Genomic DNA, 19,051 nt, shown 5'->3' on the forward strand with positions numbered 1-19,051 from the left:
TAGTATACTTCATTTATTAAAAAGATTAAATAGATAAAAATGTTTTGTGTGTGTAGGAGTGAAGGATTCAAATGCCCATATCACCCTTTATGCATAGATCCTTGTTGAGATCACTTTTTTGTTAAGAACTAAGTTGCCAGGGTTCTGGATCCCCTCTTTTTCTGTCCCTCAAATACAGCAAAGTCTTTTCTTGTTTTTTTTTTAATTTTTTTTTTATTTGCAATTACTTCTTCTTTTTTAGTTGGTGGTGGTGGTCCTTAATTATTTATTTATTTACATGTGGTGCTAAGAATCAAACCCAGTACCTCACATGCTAGGCAAGCGCTCTGCCACTGAACCACAACCCCAGCCCTATAAGCAAGGTCTTTTTAATTTTTTTTTTGTAGTTGTGTATGAACAGAATGCCTTTGTTTATTTTTATGTGGTGCTGAGGATCAAACCCAGTGCCTCTCACATGGGAGGCAAACACTCTGCCACTGAGCTGCAGCACCTGCCCAAATAAGGTCTTTGAGCAGTGTTAGTACCTGAACTGTTTTACTTGGCTAAGCCTGGGGGAGCGGGATTGACCATTTGGGTAAAGCAATAGGATAGGTAATGGATAAAATAATTGGTAAGATTGGGAAGTCCATCTTATCAATCATCTTGTCAGTTTTTTTCTTTAATTATTTGTGCTTTTGATAACATATCCAGAATTTTTCTACAAGACTGAGTCACCTAGATTTTCTCCTGTTTTCTTTTATTTATTTTTTATTTTTTAAAGAGAGAGAATTTTTTTTAATATTTATTTTTTAGTTATTGGCGGACACAACATCTTTGTTTGTATGTGGTGCTGAGAATCGAACCTGGGCCGCACGCATGCCAGGCGAGCGCGCTACCGCTTGAGCCATATCCCCAGCCCTCTCCTGTTTTCTTTTAGATAGTCATGATTTTTATATTTTACATTAGGTCTATGGTCCATTTTGATTTATTTATTTATTTCTTAGTTGTAGATGGACTCAATACCTTTATTTGTTTTTATGTGTTGCCAGGGATGGAACCCAGTGCCTCACGCATGCTAGGCAAGTGCTCTACCACTGAGCCACAACCCTGGCACTATTTTAATATTTGTTAAAGGTGTAAGGTCTGTGTTTAGGTTGTTTTTGTTTTCTTTTTATATATAAACAAATATTCCAGTGTTTCTTCCCCCTCCCCTCATCAAGTACAGGGGATTGATCCCAGAACTTTATGTATGGTAGGCAAGCTCTCTATAACTGAGTTATATCTCTAGCCCTTTATAAAATTTTGTTTTGAGGTGGGATCTTGTTAATTTTTCTAAGGCTTGCCTTGAGTTTGGGGCTCTCTTGCCTCAACCTCCTGAGAATTGTGTAACCATTGCTAGGTTCTTGTGCTATGTTTGGAAAAAGACATGTTTCAAAAAGACTATTTTTCTCCATTAATTGGCTTTAGGGAATTTGTGACAAAGTTAGAATTTCTCCTTCGTCAGAAATCAGTTGACATATTGTGTGGGTCTTTTGTGGATATTCCTAATGTTTTATTTATCTGTATTTCTGTCCTTTTCCTAATACCATATCACAATGATTACTGTGTCTGTGTAGTAAATGATGAGATTTGGTAGTGTGAGTCTTTCAAGCTTGGTATTTTTCAATATGATGATGATGATGATTAATCTTCTACAGAATAATTAAAAACTAAATGCTATATAAATTTTACCTCAACAAATAATAGTAACAAATTAGTTGCAATGAAATAAATTTTAAAATTTACAATAGCTATTTTGACTAGTGGCTCCTGTAATGAACAGTGTAGTTCTATGAATATGTTTGGTGAATTCTTAAAAGTCTAAGAAGGCAATAACCAATAGGTTCTAAACTTCTCATGGTTAGAATACATAGCTGAACATTTCTGATGCAGGTTATTTGAAGACCACACCAATGATGGTGTATTTTTCTTTTTATTAGGGTTTACCTAAAAATGGGTAAGATTTTTAACAGTAATATGGAATGCTATTAAAAGTCCCCCAAAACGTCAAAATAGATGGAATAATTATTGGCACTGTATAAGGAGCTTGTTGTGAAATGTTTAAGCCCACATTGATTTTTATCACAATCTGTAAGCACATTGCTATTCATATCTGTTGATGTATTTAGAAATGTTTGATTCACAAGATCCTTCTAGAAATTGTCACTCATAAGTGTGCATTTATGTCTTCAAAATTCGTAGAAGGTTATGTGTTGGGATAAGCAGATAGACAGTGAATGTGTAAGGATAGGCTCAAAGGAGTATCAACACTTGTTTACTTTAGGCAGATTTAGGGAATTGGTGACAAAGTTAGAATTTCTACTGGAGGATTGTGCTGAACTTTTTGGTAATTTAAACTGATAGAGGGTACCTGAATCAAAAGAAAGAACCTGAAGGCATGTGGGTTTGGTGTTGAACCTTAAAAATGTATGTGCTTGGTGTTTTTTTGGTTTTCAAGTCAGAAATTAAATAAACTGGACATCATTTTATTAATAGAAAAGTTGTTATCAATCCAGCTGTGGTTTTTTTTTGTTGTTGTTTGTTTTTGTTTTGATACTGGGGATTGAAGCCAGGGGTGCTTTACTACTGAGCTTATACTACCAGCCCCTTTTATTTTTTATTTTGAGATAGGGTCTTTGCTTAGGGCCTTGCTAAGTTGCAAAGGCTGTCCTGGAGTTTGTGATCCTCAGCCTCCTCTGAGTTGCTGGGATTATGGGTGTGTGCCACCATGCCTGGTATCAGTTGTGGATTTTGCTGCTTGAGGATCGTTTTGGAAAATGATTTGATTATGGAGAGCCATTTGTTATAAGAGACATGCAAAAATTACATTCCAAGATCTAACTAGAGTAATGTAGCTGATTTGTATATTGTAATTCTGATGATATCTGAACCTTCTAATTTGTTCCTAGAATGGTAGATTTGCCAGGTTACTTGGATAGTTGTCCTTTTCATTGAAATCTTGCAAGTAGAGAAGGCTGAAGAAGTATTATTTAATGGAACTTATAAAGGCCCACAAAAGACCAACACTGAGCAAATTTATAAGAAAATCATTATTTTTGGAGTACTGGGTATTGAACCCTAGGCCTTGTATATGCTAGGCATGTACTCTGCCACTGAGCTACATCACCAGTCATTGTTTTCAAATTCAGTTTTGAGACAGGGTCTCAATATACTGCTAGGCTGCCCTCAAACTTGCAATCCTCTTGCCTCAGCCTCTCAAGTAAATGCCCAGCTAATAAGAAAATTCTTTAAAGATCAATAAATTTCTCTTCTACCTGTAACAACACTACAGAACAGTAGGGACGCTGGTGAAGCTTTTGAAGTAGCATATATCTTAAGGTAAGAAATTTTAAAAATCTAGGAATCCCAGTAATTTTTGTTGGGATAAATAACTTCCTGCTCCTGTTATAAAAGTGATTAATTCAAAATCAGATATTACTGGGAAGAACATGCTACCATTTTTTGTCTTGCATGTAGTGGAAAGAGTAGTAGGACTGGTGAGTCATGAAGCTTGAGTTGTATTTTCCACTTGCGCCACTGACAAACATTGTTATCTTTAATAGCTTTGTTTTATGTATAAAATGAACTTCTTTTATAAAAGAAGTCTCTCATGTATCTTTTCTAGAATTATTTCCATTGCACTGATTTATTTCTGAAAATACTAAGTATTAACTAGCTAGGTTAATTCTCATCACTTAAACAGTATCCCTGATGTCCTTTTTCTCTTTTATTTTTATTTAGTGTGTTGTTGGTGGCTGCAATGCCAGCTTTGCTTCTCAGGGAGGGCTAGCTCGCCATGTACCCACACACTTCAGTCAGCAGAACTCCTCAAAAGTTTCTAGCCAGCCAAAGGCCAAAGAAGAATCTCCTTCTAAGGCTGGAATGAACAAAAGGAGGAAATTAAAGAACAAAAGACGACGCTCATTACGTAAGTGTTTCACTTGAGAATCTGTGTATATTAGAAGATTCTGTTTATATCTCTACCTTTCAAGCAAATTCGATTTTTACTGGTCTTCAACTTGGCTTATCTGTTTCTATTAAAAGTAATATACAGGAAGGATACCTGTTTGTCAGTGTGAGAATTCAGTGACACATGTGCAGTAGCCATAGAATTATATATGACTTTAGAATATGCAATGTATAGAATTAGATTTTGAGGGCTACTTTGCTTCTGTTGTAGTTGAAGAAAATTTAGAACATGGCATGTTGGTATTTCTAAAAAGAAACATTTTAGGAAGTTTGAAAAATGGTGAAGGTGAAAGTCAAGTAAAATTTAAGTAATACATCAACTCCTAAGTGTAGTATGTGTGAAAGCAAAAGAATTGAATAAACTCTACGAGTCTGTACCTACAGTCCATTGTAATACATATGTACTATGGTTATGTGCTTAATTACTAGGTAATAAGATACATCCTTTATGTTTAGGATAGAAAATAATTAGATGATAAGGCTTGCAAGTGTTGGGGCAAGAATTGATTGAAACCCCAGAGTCTAGCACCATTCTTAGCTCTTTGTATCAGCTGCAGCTGGCAGCCAATCACGAAGAAATATGAGTCTGAGTGGATATGAATGAATGAATGAATGGAGCTGTAATGAAAACGAGTTCTCTGCAGTGGTGAACTAGGGGGAAGGAAAAAAAAAAAGATTGCACCTTACCTTCTTCTCTTGGGATTTGATTGGGTTATAGAAGAAAATCCAGATACTAAATCCAGGATATAACTTTAATCTCTAAAACATGGACCCCTATCCCCATCCCTCCGTTTGCTGCAGTACTAGGGATTGAACCCAGGGGTACTTTACTTCTGAACTATCTGTCCCCACCTCTTCCTTTTTTAAATTCTGAGGTAGGGTCTTTCTAAGTTGATAAGGTTTGCCTGTAATTTGGGATTCTCCTGACTCAGCAGAAAATAAAGGCATGAGCCACCATACCTGACTTGAAATATTTTTGTTAATGCAAAGCTGCAGTGACTCAGCCTACTGAGTAGCTGGGATTACAGGTGTGTACCATCATATCTGGCTTAAAAGTTTTAGAGTCTTCAGCATGGCATTTTTTTTTTTCCTGATAGTACGAGGAACTTAACCCAGGGCTCTTTACCTCTTAACTAGATTCCCATTAAATTGTTCAGGCTGGCCTTGAACTTAACAACCCTCCAGCCTCAGCCTTTTGAGTAGATGGGAGTAGATAGTTTGCGTCATCTCTCTACCTATATCTTTTTTTGGGGGTGTGGGGGGGTCCTGAATCAAATACTTAACACATCTTCTGAGAATATTCTTCTGCATAACCACATCACCATTTTTACACATAACCACTGGAACATAGGGTGTCTGTTTTTATGATTTCCAAAGGGTGTGTGTGTGTGTGTGATGCTTGGGGATTAAATCCAGGGCCTCATACTAGACAAGCCATGTGGGCCACATCCCCAGCTTTCCACAGGGTTGGTTTTTTTTTTTTTTTTTTTTTTTTTTTGTGTGTGTGTGTGTGTGTGTGTGTACACCAGGGATTGAACCCAGGGGCTTTTAATAACAGAGACACACCCCCAGCCCTTTGTATTTTTTATTTCGAGACAGGGTCTTTCTAACTTGCTTAGGGTGTTGCTCAGTTACAGAGGCTGGCTTTGAACTTGTGGTCCTCCTGCTTCAGCCTTCTTAACCAATGGGATTATGGTTGGGCATGGGTCTGGCATGTTCCATAGCTCTCCCTCCCAGTCAGTTAGCTCTGCTTTTTAATTGCTTAATCTCATTTTGGCAAAATTTCTAAAAAATAGTCGTGTATTTTATTGTGTCTTTACCCTTTAAACAAAGTTTATATTGTGTAGTTTACATTTTTAAATACAACTATTTGTGGCTTCTTTCCCATAAAATCCAATAGTGCAAAAGATGAAAAGAAGAATGTGACATTTGAGACATTCTTCACAGCATGTAAATCCAATGTGGCAAGTACAAGTAGTAAAAGCACTTCATCTGTTCTGTATTTTGCAAATTTTAGGGAACCATGTATTGAGGAAAGATCCATTCAAAAGTAATTGATCATCAACACTGTTTTGGTAAAATATGTGTAGCCGTTTTCCTTGATCCTTGATATCTGTTTTGTAGCATCTTTTCCAGCTATTGATTGTAAAGCATAATTTTTGCAAATTTGGGCAAATCCCATCATGGCTTCTTTGCACACTCTCCAATGTTTATCTAATGCTCACTCTCTCACAAAATTAAGTAATTGATCATTGACCAGAAGAATATCTTTTTTAGCAACTATAACTACAGAGATGATAACATTATGTCTAATAGCTTCTTCCTCAGAGTCATGAAACCTCATTTTAAAATATTCTGTTAAATCCTTTGCTAAATCGGTGGTTCATGAGACAACAACTAGCAAATTTCACAGATTCCAGGTGGATTGGTACATGGATATCATTAAACCTGCTTAAGCACTGCCAAAGTGGTTTGTTTTGAGAAGCCAATTCTGAATCCTTTGCCCTGAACATTTTTGCTAGTAGTTTAACAACTTGGAGTCCTTCCTCAATATAGTTGCTCTTTAATTTAAACTCAAGCTGGGGAAAAACAGAGAGCAGCAGTTGACTATCAATATTGTAGAGCTCCAAAATTAAGTCAAACACATTTTCTGACAAATAACTGATAGATATTTTCCCAAGCATCAGATCCTGATTTTAAAAAAATGGTAACATATGGTTTAATAGTTTGATTTGTCCTCTTCAGTAAAGACTTTGCCAAATCATATACTTGCTTGTTTAAATTCTTATTGGCAGGCACCAGATTTACTAAAAAGGTGTCCAAAAGCTCCTGAGACACTGTATCACCTTCATAAATAATAGAGCTCATGGGGTCTACCATGTGCATATGAACTTTCTGATTATGCCCATTGTTTATAACTGAAAATAATGTTCTGTATAATTAGGTAAAAATTTCATTGCTGTCTTCTAACTCAACGTATATGTTGTATGACTTGACCCAAGCAATGTTCTCAAGTAAATAAAAATATCTATTGTATTATGGGCTCTTTATATTCTCCAACCCCTTCAGCTGCCTTGTTATAAACATAAATATATCCTTTAGTTTATCAGGGGATGTGTAAGAAGCTTCAGGAGCATAAATCCTGAAAATATTGGCAAGGCAGCAGGCCATCAGTAAATGAACATCTTTATCAGGAGGCTTAAGGAAACAATCTGAAGCAAGATGTAGAGCTACGTTTAGATAAAGCTCCTTTTCTTTTTCAGAGTCCTAGTCCATGTCCTTGAAAGTTCTCACAGTCATCTTTAACCGTCTCACCATCTCTTCTTTAGATATTTTGTCTGAGATTTCCTTGACACTAGGATGATAATTTTTTCATCCTTGGTCCTTGTCTTTGAATAAGCCATAATGGAAAAATTTTTACCCCTCTGGGTGAGTTAGACACTCGGAGGGGTAAAAATATTTACCCTTTCACTCCTTTCACTCTACTGCTCCCCAGGATCCACCACCATATCCAATTGCCGATCCATAGTTTTTGATTATGTATTTATCAGTTGAAAAATGCATGGACTGTACACAGCTGTAATATACATAATTTATACATTGTAGGTAATATTAAAACACATTGAAAGGAATTGCTTAGAAGGAATATTGAAAAGGAAGAAATGAAGAAATAAACAAAAGTGCTATTTCCCTTATTCTAATGAATTATATGTATGCTTTGGCGGGGGGAGAGGGGGAGACAGAGAGAGAGAGAGAGAGAGTGTGTGTGTCTGTCTGTCTGTCTCTCTGGGGCTGGAGATTGAACCCAGGGCCTCACACATTCTGAATGTGTACTTTATCACCAAGCTATACCCCAGATTTTAGTTTGCTATTCTTCATATTTATTATAACAGTGGAGGTAACATGGTGAAGGTCTGCATTGCATAGAAGTTCAGTGGCTATTTTCATCATTTTTGAAACTTACGTGATGATTTTAGTGTTTTGATCTTGAAGGAGGAGTGACTAACCTGAATGATTAGAAGGGGTAAATTATTATTTTCTCATAGTGCTTATTCTTTCTTAGGAAAACTTTTTATGAAACCACATTTTTCTCCCAGTAGCTACAGAAGAGAGATTTGTTTCTAAGCATTAGGTAAAAATCATCACTGCTTCCCACCCCAAATATGGTTGCACTCCTGGTTTTGTGGGTTCTGCTACTTCATTTTTAGATGGTGTTTTTCTTATTTTCTTTTGGAAAAAAAAGAAAAAGAAAAGAAAAAAATCTAGTGAGAAAAGTTACTTTGGTATCTTTCAATGCCAGCTGGTGAAAATGTCCTGTACAAAACCTGTGGTGGGCTGGGTGTTGTGGCACACACCTATATCCCAGTGATGCAGGAGGCTGAGGCAGGCAAGTTCAAGGCTGGCCTGGGCAACTTAGCAAGATCCTGGTTCAAAATAAAAAGTGAAAAGCACTTGGGGATACAATACTCAGTAGTGAAGCACCCCTGGGTTCAGTCCCCTGTACCAAATAAATAAGTAAAATAAACTGTTGTATTTTTATTATTTTTATAGGTATTCTGAGAAATCTATGGATAGTCACAGTATGGAAAATCAGCCTGCATGTAATTCAGAATACTTTATACCAGAAAATCAAGCCAATTCATTGTTTTTAGGAAAACTGAATTTTGAGTTCAGATCATGAAAATTACATATATCAGTAAGCTCTGTAAATATAATATTACCAACTCTTTAATTTGAGCAATTTTCTTTAAAAATTTTTTTTTAGTTGTTGATGTTCCTTTATTATTATTTATGGATGGTGCTAAGGATCGAACCCAGTGCCTCACACATGCTAGGCAAGTGCTCTACGACTGAGTTAAAACCCCAGCCCAATTTTCTTATTGGTACTAAGAATAGCCCAATTTGTAGTAGTATTTAGTGGAGTAAAAATAGAAATTTAAAAAACATTCTCCAGTGTATGATTTTATTGTGAATACACTAAACAATTGCTTACTTTGTTTATTTTAAAATGTTACATAAGGTTTGGTATAAATTGATGTATGATTTACAGGACAGTTTTGTATGCTTTTGTTTTATTTAATCAATATATAGTTGTTTTATTCCCATTTTCTGAATGAGAAATAGTCTAAAGGCACATAGTCCCCTGCATGCTGATAACTCGTGAGTTTGGAACTTTGGTGGACTGATTATAATTCAGAAGTGTATTGATGGGGATGTAGTTAACTGATGGAGTGCTTGCCTAGCATGTGTTAGGCCCTGGATTCCGCAGCACCGCAGACACACACAAAATTCAATGACATATTAGGCTGAGCACAGTGGCTCATGTTTATAGTCCCAGTTACTGGGACAAATGAGAAGGATCATTTGAGCCTAGTAGTTCTGAGACCAGCTTGGATATTATCCCCCCCTCCAAAAAATTGTCAATATTTCTTAAATTGTTGTATTCAATAAAATACTTATCAACATCTCTAAATGTCACTTCGTTGGTACTGGAAAAAATTTTTATTACATATTAAAAACAATGCCCATGAAATGTAATTTTTTTAAAATGCTAATTTTTGAAGTTTATATGTGGTGCTGAGAATCAAACCCAATGTCTCACACATGATAGGCAAGTGCTCCACCATTGAGCTACACCCTAGCCCCGTGAAATGTATTTATGTTTGGCCATGGTGAGTTTGAGACCCTGGTGTTGTGCATAGATGGAGGATGTCAATTAGATGTTAATCTGTGTTGAAAATGTAGAGCTGGTGCTGAGGAGAGAGGTTGGAATAAAAGGTACAATTTTATGAAAAAGTAGCTGCAATATGAAATTATGAGGTTTGAGGTTAGAGTCTCATATTTTAATGGGGGAGAATTAATCCATATTCAAGCATTAGTTAGAATTTTGCTTTCCAACTTTATCTTCTCCATCTTTCTCTTCTCTGTTTTGAAAGCAAAGAATATCTTGCATTTAAACCCTAGATAGGGTTAAACAATTACTTGTTTAAAATTAATCTTTTAAACTTATTTTTGTGGCAAATGGACTATTTGTACATTTAATAGACTTTATATTTTTCTAAATATTCTTTACCTTTTTTTTGTGTTGACTTGTAGCACGACCACATGATTTCTTCGATGCACAAACACTGGATGCGATAAGACACCGAGCCATATGCTTTAACCTCTCAGCTCATATAGAAAGTTTAGGGAAGGGACACAGCGTTGTTTTTCATAGTACCGTAAGTATTTAATTTTTCCTTTCAAATTATATGTATGTATATTTGCGAGGTCTGGGCTGGGGCTCAGTGGTAAAGCACTTGCCTAGCTTGTGAGAGGCACTGGTTTCGATCTTTAGCATCGCTTACAAAATAAATAAAATGAAGGCATGTTGTCCATCTGTAACTACAGAAAAATTTAAAAAGATTTGCAAGGTCTATTTTGTTTTTAAAACCATACTCTGAATTGCTCAAATTCTAAGAAAATACATTTTAACAAAGTCACAAAACCTTTATGCTTTATCAGTATTTTAAAAATTATTTGTATTAGTGGTTATAAAGCAGATAGTTCCTATAATTCTGTATGTTTATGATTAAAGTAAATATTTAAGCCTTTTGTTTGAGTTTTAAAGATATTGTGGCATAGTGTGCTACTTGTATTAGACTGGGCTTTGACCTTAAGTAAATGAGGTGTCTTTTCTGCCCTCTGTGGTGTTTTATTTTGTTTTTAAAGTAGAATATTAAATTTCTTTTAGGTCTAAAACTTTTTATTCATACCCCATGTGTTGTGTAGACCTTACCCTCAATATATACACATGTAGTTAGTTATATATCATTGGCCATCAAATTAAAGTCTGTTGAGGGAGAAAATTTTAAATGTTTTGTTTTACTGATATATTTTGGGTGCCTTGAATTTTGGCTAGCACATGGTAGACATTCAGTATATTTGTTGGGTGAGCAGGTTTTCAACACAGAAGAAAAATAATCAAATTGAAAAAACAAGAAGTAAGTATAGTTTACTTTTAGGTTAACTAAGAGTTAATATAATTGTTTTCTTTCATGTCCCTTTCCATTTGTTACCTAATCATCAATCCACCACCCTACTTCATTCTGGAGATTGAACCCAGGGCTGCCCTTACCACTGAGCTATATCCCCCAGTCCTTTTTATTTTCAGACAAGGTCTCTCTAAATTGCCCAGGCTGACCTCAAACTTGCAGTCTTCCTGCTTCAGCCTCCCAAGTAGCTGGGATTACAGGCATGTGCTACTGTGTCCAATTCTAGTCCTTTTTAAGTTGGTTTAGTTTGGTGTAGGTAAATTAATAAAGGTGAATTATAGACCAGATTATTGATAATTTGAGTCCATAGAAAAATGAGTATTTAATTTTCACTGTTGAAATATTAAATTCTAAATTTGGTTTACTTTTATATTTCAATTGAACAAGAATTTAATATTAAAATAATTGTTGACATCTATATCTTATTGAATTTGAATCTGCTTTCCCCATCTCCTGTAATGAGATTTTCTTGGCAGTTTTACTTTTCCTTACATTTATAGCTATTTCCCAGTTATTAGACTTTTTTGTATATTTGTGTATACTTCTATTGTTCTTTCTGACCCTTTTGATTTCTCATCTGTCTTGCTCACTAAATATATGTTACCTGTTATATTCCCCATTCCAATCCATTTTAGAAAACAACTTCCAGTACTACCATTATAACAATCTACTCTGCTGGGTCTTTCCAATATTCTCATTTTAAAAATAAGGAAATGTTCCAGTAGTGTATTTGTGGATATTCATCATAAGAATTGTGGTAAAATACTATAACTACTTTTCTGAAGAGAGTTGGAAATAAGATCTTACAGTATTTGTGTTTGTCTTAGTAGGAATTGAACCTACAGTATTTTGCATGCTTGGCAGATACTCTACCACTAAGCTACCTCTGCAGCCTTTTAAAAATATTTTAAAAATTTGAGACAGGATCTTGCTAAGTTTCTAGGCTGGGCTCAAACTTGAAGTCCTTCTGCCTCCTCCCGAATTTATAATATTTTATTTTTATGTGATATAATTTCAGTCTAGATTAGTCTGGATGCAAGGATATATAATTTTATAAGCTCTATTAAGATTGAATGGGTCAAGAAAATAACTCAACAATGGATTGTATTTTTGAAATAAATCTAAATGGAGGCAAACTTGATACAATTTAAGACAAATTATTAAATATATAAAATTAAATTGTAGATATTTTTAATTGATCACACAGCACTGCTGTTCCTAACTCAGATTTTTCAGATGACAAAACTAGGAACTAAAAATGTTCTGTGCCTTTTCCAGTATGACACAGTGTAGTTACATATGTATGTACATAGTATAGTTACATAGGGCTTAGGGACCTCTATCCCTAGCTTGATTCATGGATTCCATAGTGAGAACCCTTGTGGTATTAGACTAAAATATGTGATATTAAAAGGAACATAGAAAAATAGAGCAATATTTAAGTATCAGTATACTCGAAGCAAGCTTTTTGAATAATTAGGGGTAGAATTGTGAATATTGGAAATTAGGTAAAGATATGAGTGTGAGAGAGTAAAGAATTGAAGATGTGTAATTAAAGGAAAGAAAGTAAAAGATTGTATATAGAAAGAGGAAAGGGAAATTTTATTTGAAATTGTAAGATGTGAGGTGTGTGTTTGGATTTGAAGAGAGGTATACGATATTTATATTCTTTTAAAGAGCATAGGAAATATAGTTATCTAAATAAGGATGAGAGAGTTGAAGGGGAAAATATAATATTTGGAGACTGGAATGAGTTAAAATGGCTACTTTGGGAATTTTGCTGTGGTACCAAGGTCAGGGGCTTGCTCAGTAGTGATGATAGAAGTCCTTTTTTTGAAGCTTGTAAACATAGGTTTATATTGGTAGGTCTGAAATTGGTTCTTTTATTTATTTGCAAAGTTTGGCAGGAATTTCACGTAAGGCCTTGTGTATGCTAGGCAAGTGCTTTACCACTGAGATATATTCCCCAGCCCCCAGAAGTCTTTATTTATTTTATTATTATTATTTTTTCATTTAATTTTTTGCAGTACTGGGTATCAAATCCATGGGTGCTCTACCACTGAGCTATAATTCCCAGTCTTTTTATTTGGAGACAGGGTCTAGTTAACTTGCCCAGGCTAGCTTTGAACTTACGATCCTCCTGCCTCAGCCTTCTGAATTGTAGGAATTGAAGTATACCACCTCGAAGTCAGTCCATTTGTCTGTATGTCTGTCGTTGAACAAACAAACAAACAACAACAAAAAAAAGGTCAATAAAGATGTGGTCACCAGGCTGAGTGTGGCATTAGGGCCAATTTGTTCATTCATGTAATTATTGAGGACTTACTGTGAGGTCAGGTACTAATGGTATATACCAGGGAAAACAAATATGGTACACTGTAGTGGAAGAGACATGATAAATAAAGGAAGTTAGTAAAATTGTAAAAACTTGAAAGAAAAAGGACATTTTAACTAGAGTGGAAAAATGCCTGGTATGTTTGAAAAGCAGAGAAGAGGAAGATCAGTGTAGCTGGAGAGAACTAGAGAGCAGGAGTTAAGTCAGATAAGTGGGAGAACCTTGTAGACTTACTCTGTGTGAGATGAGAAGCCATTGAAGGAATTTGAGTAAGGATGATCTTTCTTCCTTGATTTTTTAAATTGAGGTATAATTTATATAAAGTAAATGGCACCCAATTAAGTGTACAATTCTGTGAATTTTGACAGTTGCATTCACCTATGAAACAACTACTACAGTTAAGATACAGAATATTCCCATCACTCTCAGTGTTGCAGTTAATTCCTCCACCTTTTCCTCTAAAGAATATACTATTGTTTTGACTCTCCCAGACTATAATGTGCTCGCTTTGTTTTTGGTGTTGAGAACGGATTGTAGGAGGTCAGGAGTAGGGAGAAAAGAGTTCAGTCTTTCAGTTGAGACTGATAGTGGCTTGGTTCAGTGTGGTTGCAGTGGAAATGGTAAGGACTGCATCTTTTTTTAAAAATTTTAATTTGTTAAACATGACAACAGAATGCATTACAATTCGTATTACACATATAGAGCACAATTTTTCATATCTTTTGTGTACACAAAGTAGAGTCACATCCTTTGTTTCTTCATACTTAGGTTAATGATGACCATCCCATTCCACTGTCTTTTCTACCCCTATGCTCTCTCTTTCCTTCCCTCCCCTTTTCCCCTTTGCCCTATTCAGAGTTCATTTAATGCCCCTGCCCCACAGCATATTATGAATTAGCATCCTTAAATCAGAGAAATCATTCAGTATTTGGTTTTTGGGCATTGGCTAATTTCACTTAGCATTATATTCTCTAGCTCCATCCATTTACCTGCAAATGCCATGATTTTATTCTCTTTTAATGCTGAATAATATTCCATTGTGTGTGTATACCGTATTTTCTTTATCCATTCCTCTACTGAAGGGCATGTAGGTTGGTTCCACTGTTTAGCTACTGTGAATTGTGCTGCTATAAACATTGATGTGGCTGTGTCCTTGTAGCATGCCATTTTTAAGTCCATTGGGTATAGACCAAGGAGTGGGATAGCTAGGTCAAATGTTGGTTGCATTCCCAGTTTTCCAAAGATTCTCCTTACTGCTTTCCATATAGGCTGCACCATTTGCAGTCCCACCAGCAGTGTATGAGTATGCCTTTTCCCCTGCATCCTCGCCAACACTTATTGTTGTTCTGATGGGAGTGAGACGAAATCGTAGAGTAGTTTTGATTTGCTCTTTTCTAATTGCTAGAGATGTTCAACATTTTTTCATATATTTGTTGATCATCTTCTGAAAAGTGTCTGTTCAATTCCTTGGCCCATTTATTGATTGGATTATTTATTTATTTATTGGTGTTAAGATTTTTGAGTTCTTTATGTATTCTAGAGATTAGTGCTCTATCTGACGTGCATGTGGAAAGAATTTGTTCCCAATTAGTAGGTTCTCTATTCATCTCACTGATTGGTTCTTTTGCTGAGAAGAAGTTTTTTTGTTTGAATCCATCCCATTTATTGCTTCTTGATATTAAAATTGTGCTATAGGAGTCTTATTAAGGAAGTTGGGGGCTAATCTGACATGATGGAGATTTGGTCCTACTTTTTCTTCTAAGAGACACAGTGTCTCTGGTTTAATTCCTAGGTCCTTGATCCACTTTGAGTTGAGTTTTGTGCATGGTGAGAGAGAGGGGTTTAATTTCATTTTGTTGCATACGGTTTTCCAATTTTCCCAGTGCCATTTGTTGAAGAGGCTATTTTTCTCCAATGTATGTTTTTGGTGCCTTTGTCAAATATAAAATAACTCTAATTATGTGGGTTAGTCTCTGGGTTAGTCTCCTCTGTTCTGTACCAATGGTCTATGAGTCTATTTTGGTACCAATACCATGCTGTTTTTGTTACTATTGCTCTGTAGTATAGTTAAATGTTTGGTGTAGGGATGTCCCCTGTTACACTCTTCTTGCTAAAGATTGTTTTAGTGATGCTGAGTCTCTTATTTTTCCAGATGAATTCCATGATTTCTTTTTCTTTTTCTGTATCATTTGGATTTTGATTGGAATTGCATTAAATCTGTATAGTATTTTTGGTAGTATGGTCATTTTGACAATGTTAATTCTGCCTATCTAAGAACAAGGTAGATCTCTTATAAGGTCTTCTTCAGTTTCTTTCTTTAGCATTCTGTAGTTTTTGTTGTAGAGGTTTTTCACCTCTTTTGTTGATTCCCAAGTATTTTATTTTATTTTATTTTTTGTTGCTGTTGTAAATGGGGTAGTTATCCTCATTTCCCTTTCAGAGGATTTGTTACTGATATACAGAAATACCTTTGATTTATGGTGTTGGTTTTATATCCTTCCACTTTGATTTCATTTACTAGTTCTAGAAGTTTTCTGGTGGAATTTTTTGGGTTTTCTAGGTATAGAATCATATATCATCAGCAAATAGTGCTAATTGAGTTCTTCTTTACCTATCTGTATCCCTATAATTTCTGTAATTGTTCTGGCCAGTGTTTCAAGAACTATGTTAAAGATAAGTGGTGAAAGAGGGCATCCCTGTGTTACTTTTTTTTTTTTTTTTTTAAAGATGGAATGCTTTCAGTTTTTCTCTGTTTAGAATGATGTTGGCCTGAGGCTTAGCATAGATAGCTTCTACAATGTTGAGATATGTTCCTGTTATGCCTAGTTTTTCTAGTGTTTTGAACATGAAGGGGTGCAGTATTTTGTCAAATGCTTTTTCTGCATCTATTGAGTTGATCATATGGTTCTTATCTTTAAGTTTATTGATGTGATGAATTACATTTATTGATTTCCATATGTTGAACCAACCTTGCATCCCTGGGATAAGCCCCACTTGATCGTGGTGTACTATCTTTTTGATATGTTTTTGTATTTGATTTGCCAGAATTTTATTGAGAATTTTTGCATCCATGTTCATTAGAGATATTGGTCTGAAGTTTTCTTTCTTTGATGTGTCTTTGCCTGGTTTTAGGATCAGGGTGATATTGGCCTTAAAGAATGAGTTTGGAAGTGCTTCAATTTTTTCTATTTCCTGAAATAAATTGAAGAGTATTGGTTTTAGTTCATCTTTAAAGGTCTTGCAGAAGTTGGCTGTGTATCCATTTGGTCCTGGGCTTTTCTTGGTTGGTAGGCTTCTGATAGTGTCTTCTATTTCATCACTTGAAATTGATCTGTTTAAATTATGTGTATCATCCTGATTCAGTTTGGGCAAATCATATGACTCTAGAAATTTGTTGATGCCTTCAATATTTTCTATTTTATTGGAGTACAAGTTTTCAAAATAATTTCTAATTATATTCTATGTTTCTGTAGTGTCTGTTGTGATATTTCCTTTTTATCATGGATTTTAGTAATTTGAGTTTTCTCTCTCCTTCTCTCATTAACATGGCTAAGGAACTGTCTTTTATTTTTTCAAAGAATCAACTTTTTGACTTGTCAATTTTATTTCTTCTGTTTCAATTTCATTGATTTCAGCTCTGATTTTAATTATTTCCAGTCTTCTACTTCTTTTGGTGTAGAACTGTTTTTCTTTTTCTAGGGCTTTGAGGTGTAATGTTAAGTCATTTATTTGTTGACTTTTTGTTCTTTTAATGAGTGAACTTCATGCAATGAACCTTTTCCTCTGAGAACTGCCTTCATAGCATCCCAGAGATTTCAATATTTTGTATTTGTGTTCTCATTTTGAAGGGTGAAATATTCTATATATGTCAGTGAAGTCTAAGTTATTGATTGTATTAAGTTCTATAGTTTCTTTGTTCAGCTTTTGGTTGAAAGATCTATCCTGTGGTGAAAGAGGTGTGTTAAGTCACCCAAAATTATTGTGTTGTGGTCTGTATGACTCTTGAACTTGAGTAAAGTTTGTTTGATGAACATAGATGCTTTATTATTTGGGGCATGTATATTTGTATTTGTTAAGTCTTGTTGGTGTATGGTTCCCTTGAGCAGTATGTAGTGTCCTTCTTTATCTCTTTTGATTAACTTTAGTTTCAAGACTACTTTATTTAATATGAGGCTGGAAACCCCTGCTTACTTCCGCAGTCCATGTGAGTGGTATGATTTTTCCCAACCCTTCACCTTCAGTCTGTGGATGTCTTTTTCTATAAGATGAGTCTCTTGGAGGCAGCATATTGTTGCGTAGGTTTTTTTTTTCTTTTGATCCAGTCTGCCAGTCTATGTCTTTTGATTGGTAAGTTTAGGCTATTAACATTCAGGGTTATTATTGAGACATGATTTGTATTCCCAGTCATTTTTGTTTATTTTTAGTATTTAATATGATTTGGTTTCTCCTCTGTTTTTCCTTTAGTGTAATCCCTCCCTCTGCTGATTTTTATCACCGCTTTTCATTTCCTCCTTGTGGAATATTTTGCTGAGGATGTTCTGTAGTGCAGGCTTTCTAGTTGTAAATTCTTTTAATTTTTTGTTTTTCATGGAAGGTTTTTATTTCATTACAAATATAAAGCTTAGTTTTGTTGGATATAAGATTCTTGGTTGGCATCTATTTTCTTTCAGACTTGGTATATGTTGTTCCATGATCTTCTGGCTTTTGAGGGTCTATGTTGAAAAAATCTGCTGAGATACTAATTGGTCTCCCTCTATATGTGATCTGATTCATCTCTCTTGCGGCTTTTAAGATTCTATCCTTATTCTGTATGCTAGGCATTTTCATTATAATATGTTTGGTGTAGATTTGTTGTGATTTTATATGTTTGGTGAAGGATTGCATTTTGAGTATGTTTTGATGTTAGTATTGACAGGAATTATAAATAGTTTGAGATGAAAGGATGACTCCACGACTTTTTGGCCAGGGTAGCTGGCTAAAGTGGTGGAGTTGCCATTGGTTGTGGTATGAGCAAATTAAGAGAGGAGACAGTTTTAGGAGCTCTAATCTGGACTGACATGATCGGCCTTTAAGGCATGTAGTGATGTAGCTCTTTCCCACAAGTAGGTATGGATGTAAGAGTTTAGAGGAGAGCTATGACTACAGATAACAAGGATGGGGAATTTTTAGCATATCAATGATATTTGCAAGTGTCAGATTGGATGTTATTACCTAAAAACCCAGTGTAAATAGAAAAGAGTAAGTAGTGTAAGGACTGAGGTTTGGGGTTCTCCAAAGAGTTAATGAAATGGTGGTCTTATAATGAACAAGTATCTACAAATAAGTTTTTGATAATGATAAGTAGAGTTATGATTGAAAAGTGAAGTACTGCCGGGCCTGGTGGTGCATATGTGTAATCCCAGTGGCTTGGGAGGCTGAGACAGGAGGATCATGAGATCAAAGCCAACCTCAGCAAAAGTGAGGTGCTCAGCAACTCAAACCCTGCCTCTGTATAAAACACAATATATTACTGGGGGTGTGGCTAAGTGGTATAGTGCCCCTGAGTTCAATCCCCGGTAACCTCGGCCCCCCCCTCCCCCCAAAAAAAGGTGAAGTACCAGCTCATTAACTTTCATAAAAATAGTCCTTTGGACAAAATCCGTACACCATGGGAGGACTACAGATGTCCCCTGCCATGATCAGGAAAAAATGAAGT

The 19,051-nt window shown here is 35.3% G+C and overlaps 1 protein-coding gene and 1 pseudogene across 5 annotated transcripts in view; one reads left to right on the top strand and one right to left on the bottom strand.

Annotated features, from left to right (window-relative positions):
- Positions 1-19,051, top strand: part of AEBP2 (AE binding protein 2) — a 214,627-nt gene that overhangs the window by 52,225 nt on the left and 143,351 nt on the right. For all 4 annotated transcript variants that reach the window (XM_081311504.1, XM_081311501.1, XM_081311502.1 and 1 more), the window contains 2 exons: positions 3,760-3,946; positions 10,084-10,208. In XM_081311504.1, the coding sequence (XP_081167630.1) occupies positions 3,760-3,946; positions 10,084-10,208 (312 nt within the window). The remainder of the gene's footprint in view (positions 1-3,759; positions 3,947-10,083; positions 10,209-19,051) is intronic.
- Positions 5,929-7,514, bottom strand: LOC308659029 (sister chromatid cohesion protein PDS5 homolog B-like; annotated as a pseudogene). Its single transcript has 2 exons — positions 7,474-7,514; positions 5,929-7,342 (listed from the first exon to the last, which is right to left on the bottom strand). The product of its transcript is annotated as a sister chromatid cohesion protein PDS5 homolog B-like (transcript).

Source organism: Spermophilus citellus (genome assembly GCF_964194105.1).
Source record: "Spermophilus citellus genome assembly, chromosome: 10".
NCBI classification, from domain to species: domain Eukaryota; kingdom Metazoa; phylum Chordata; class Mammalia; order Rodentia; family Sciuridae; genus Spermophilus; species Spermophilus citellus.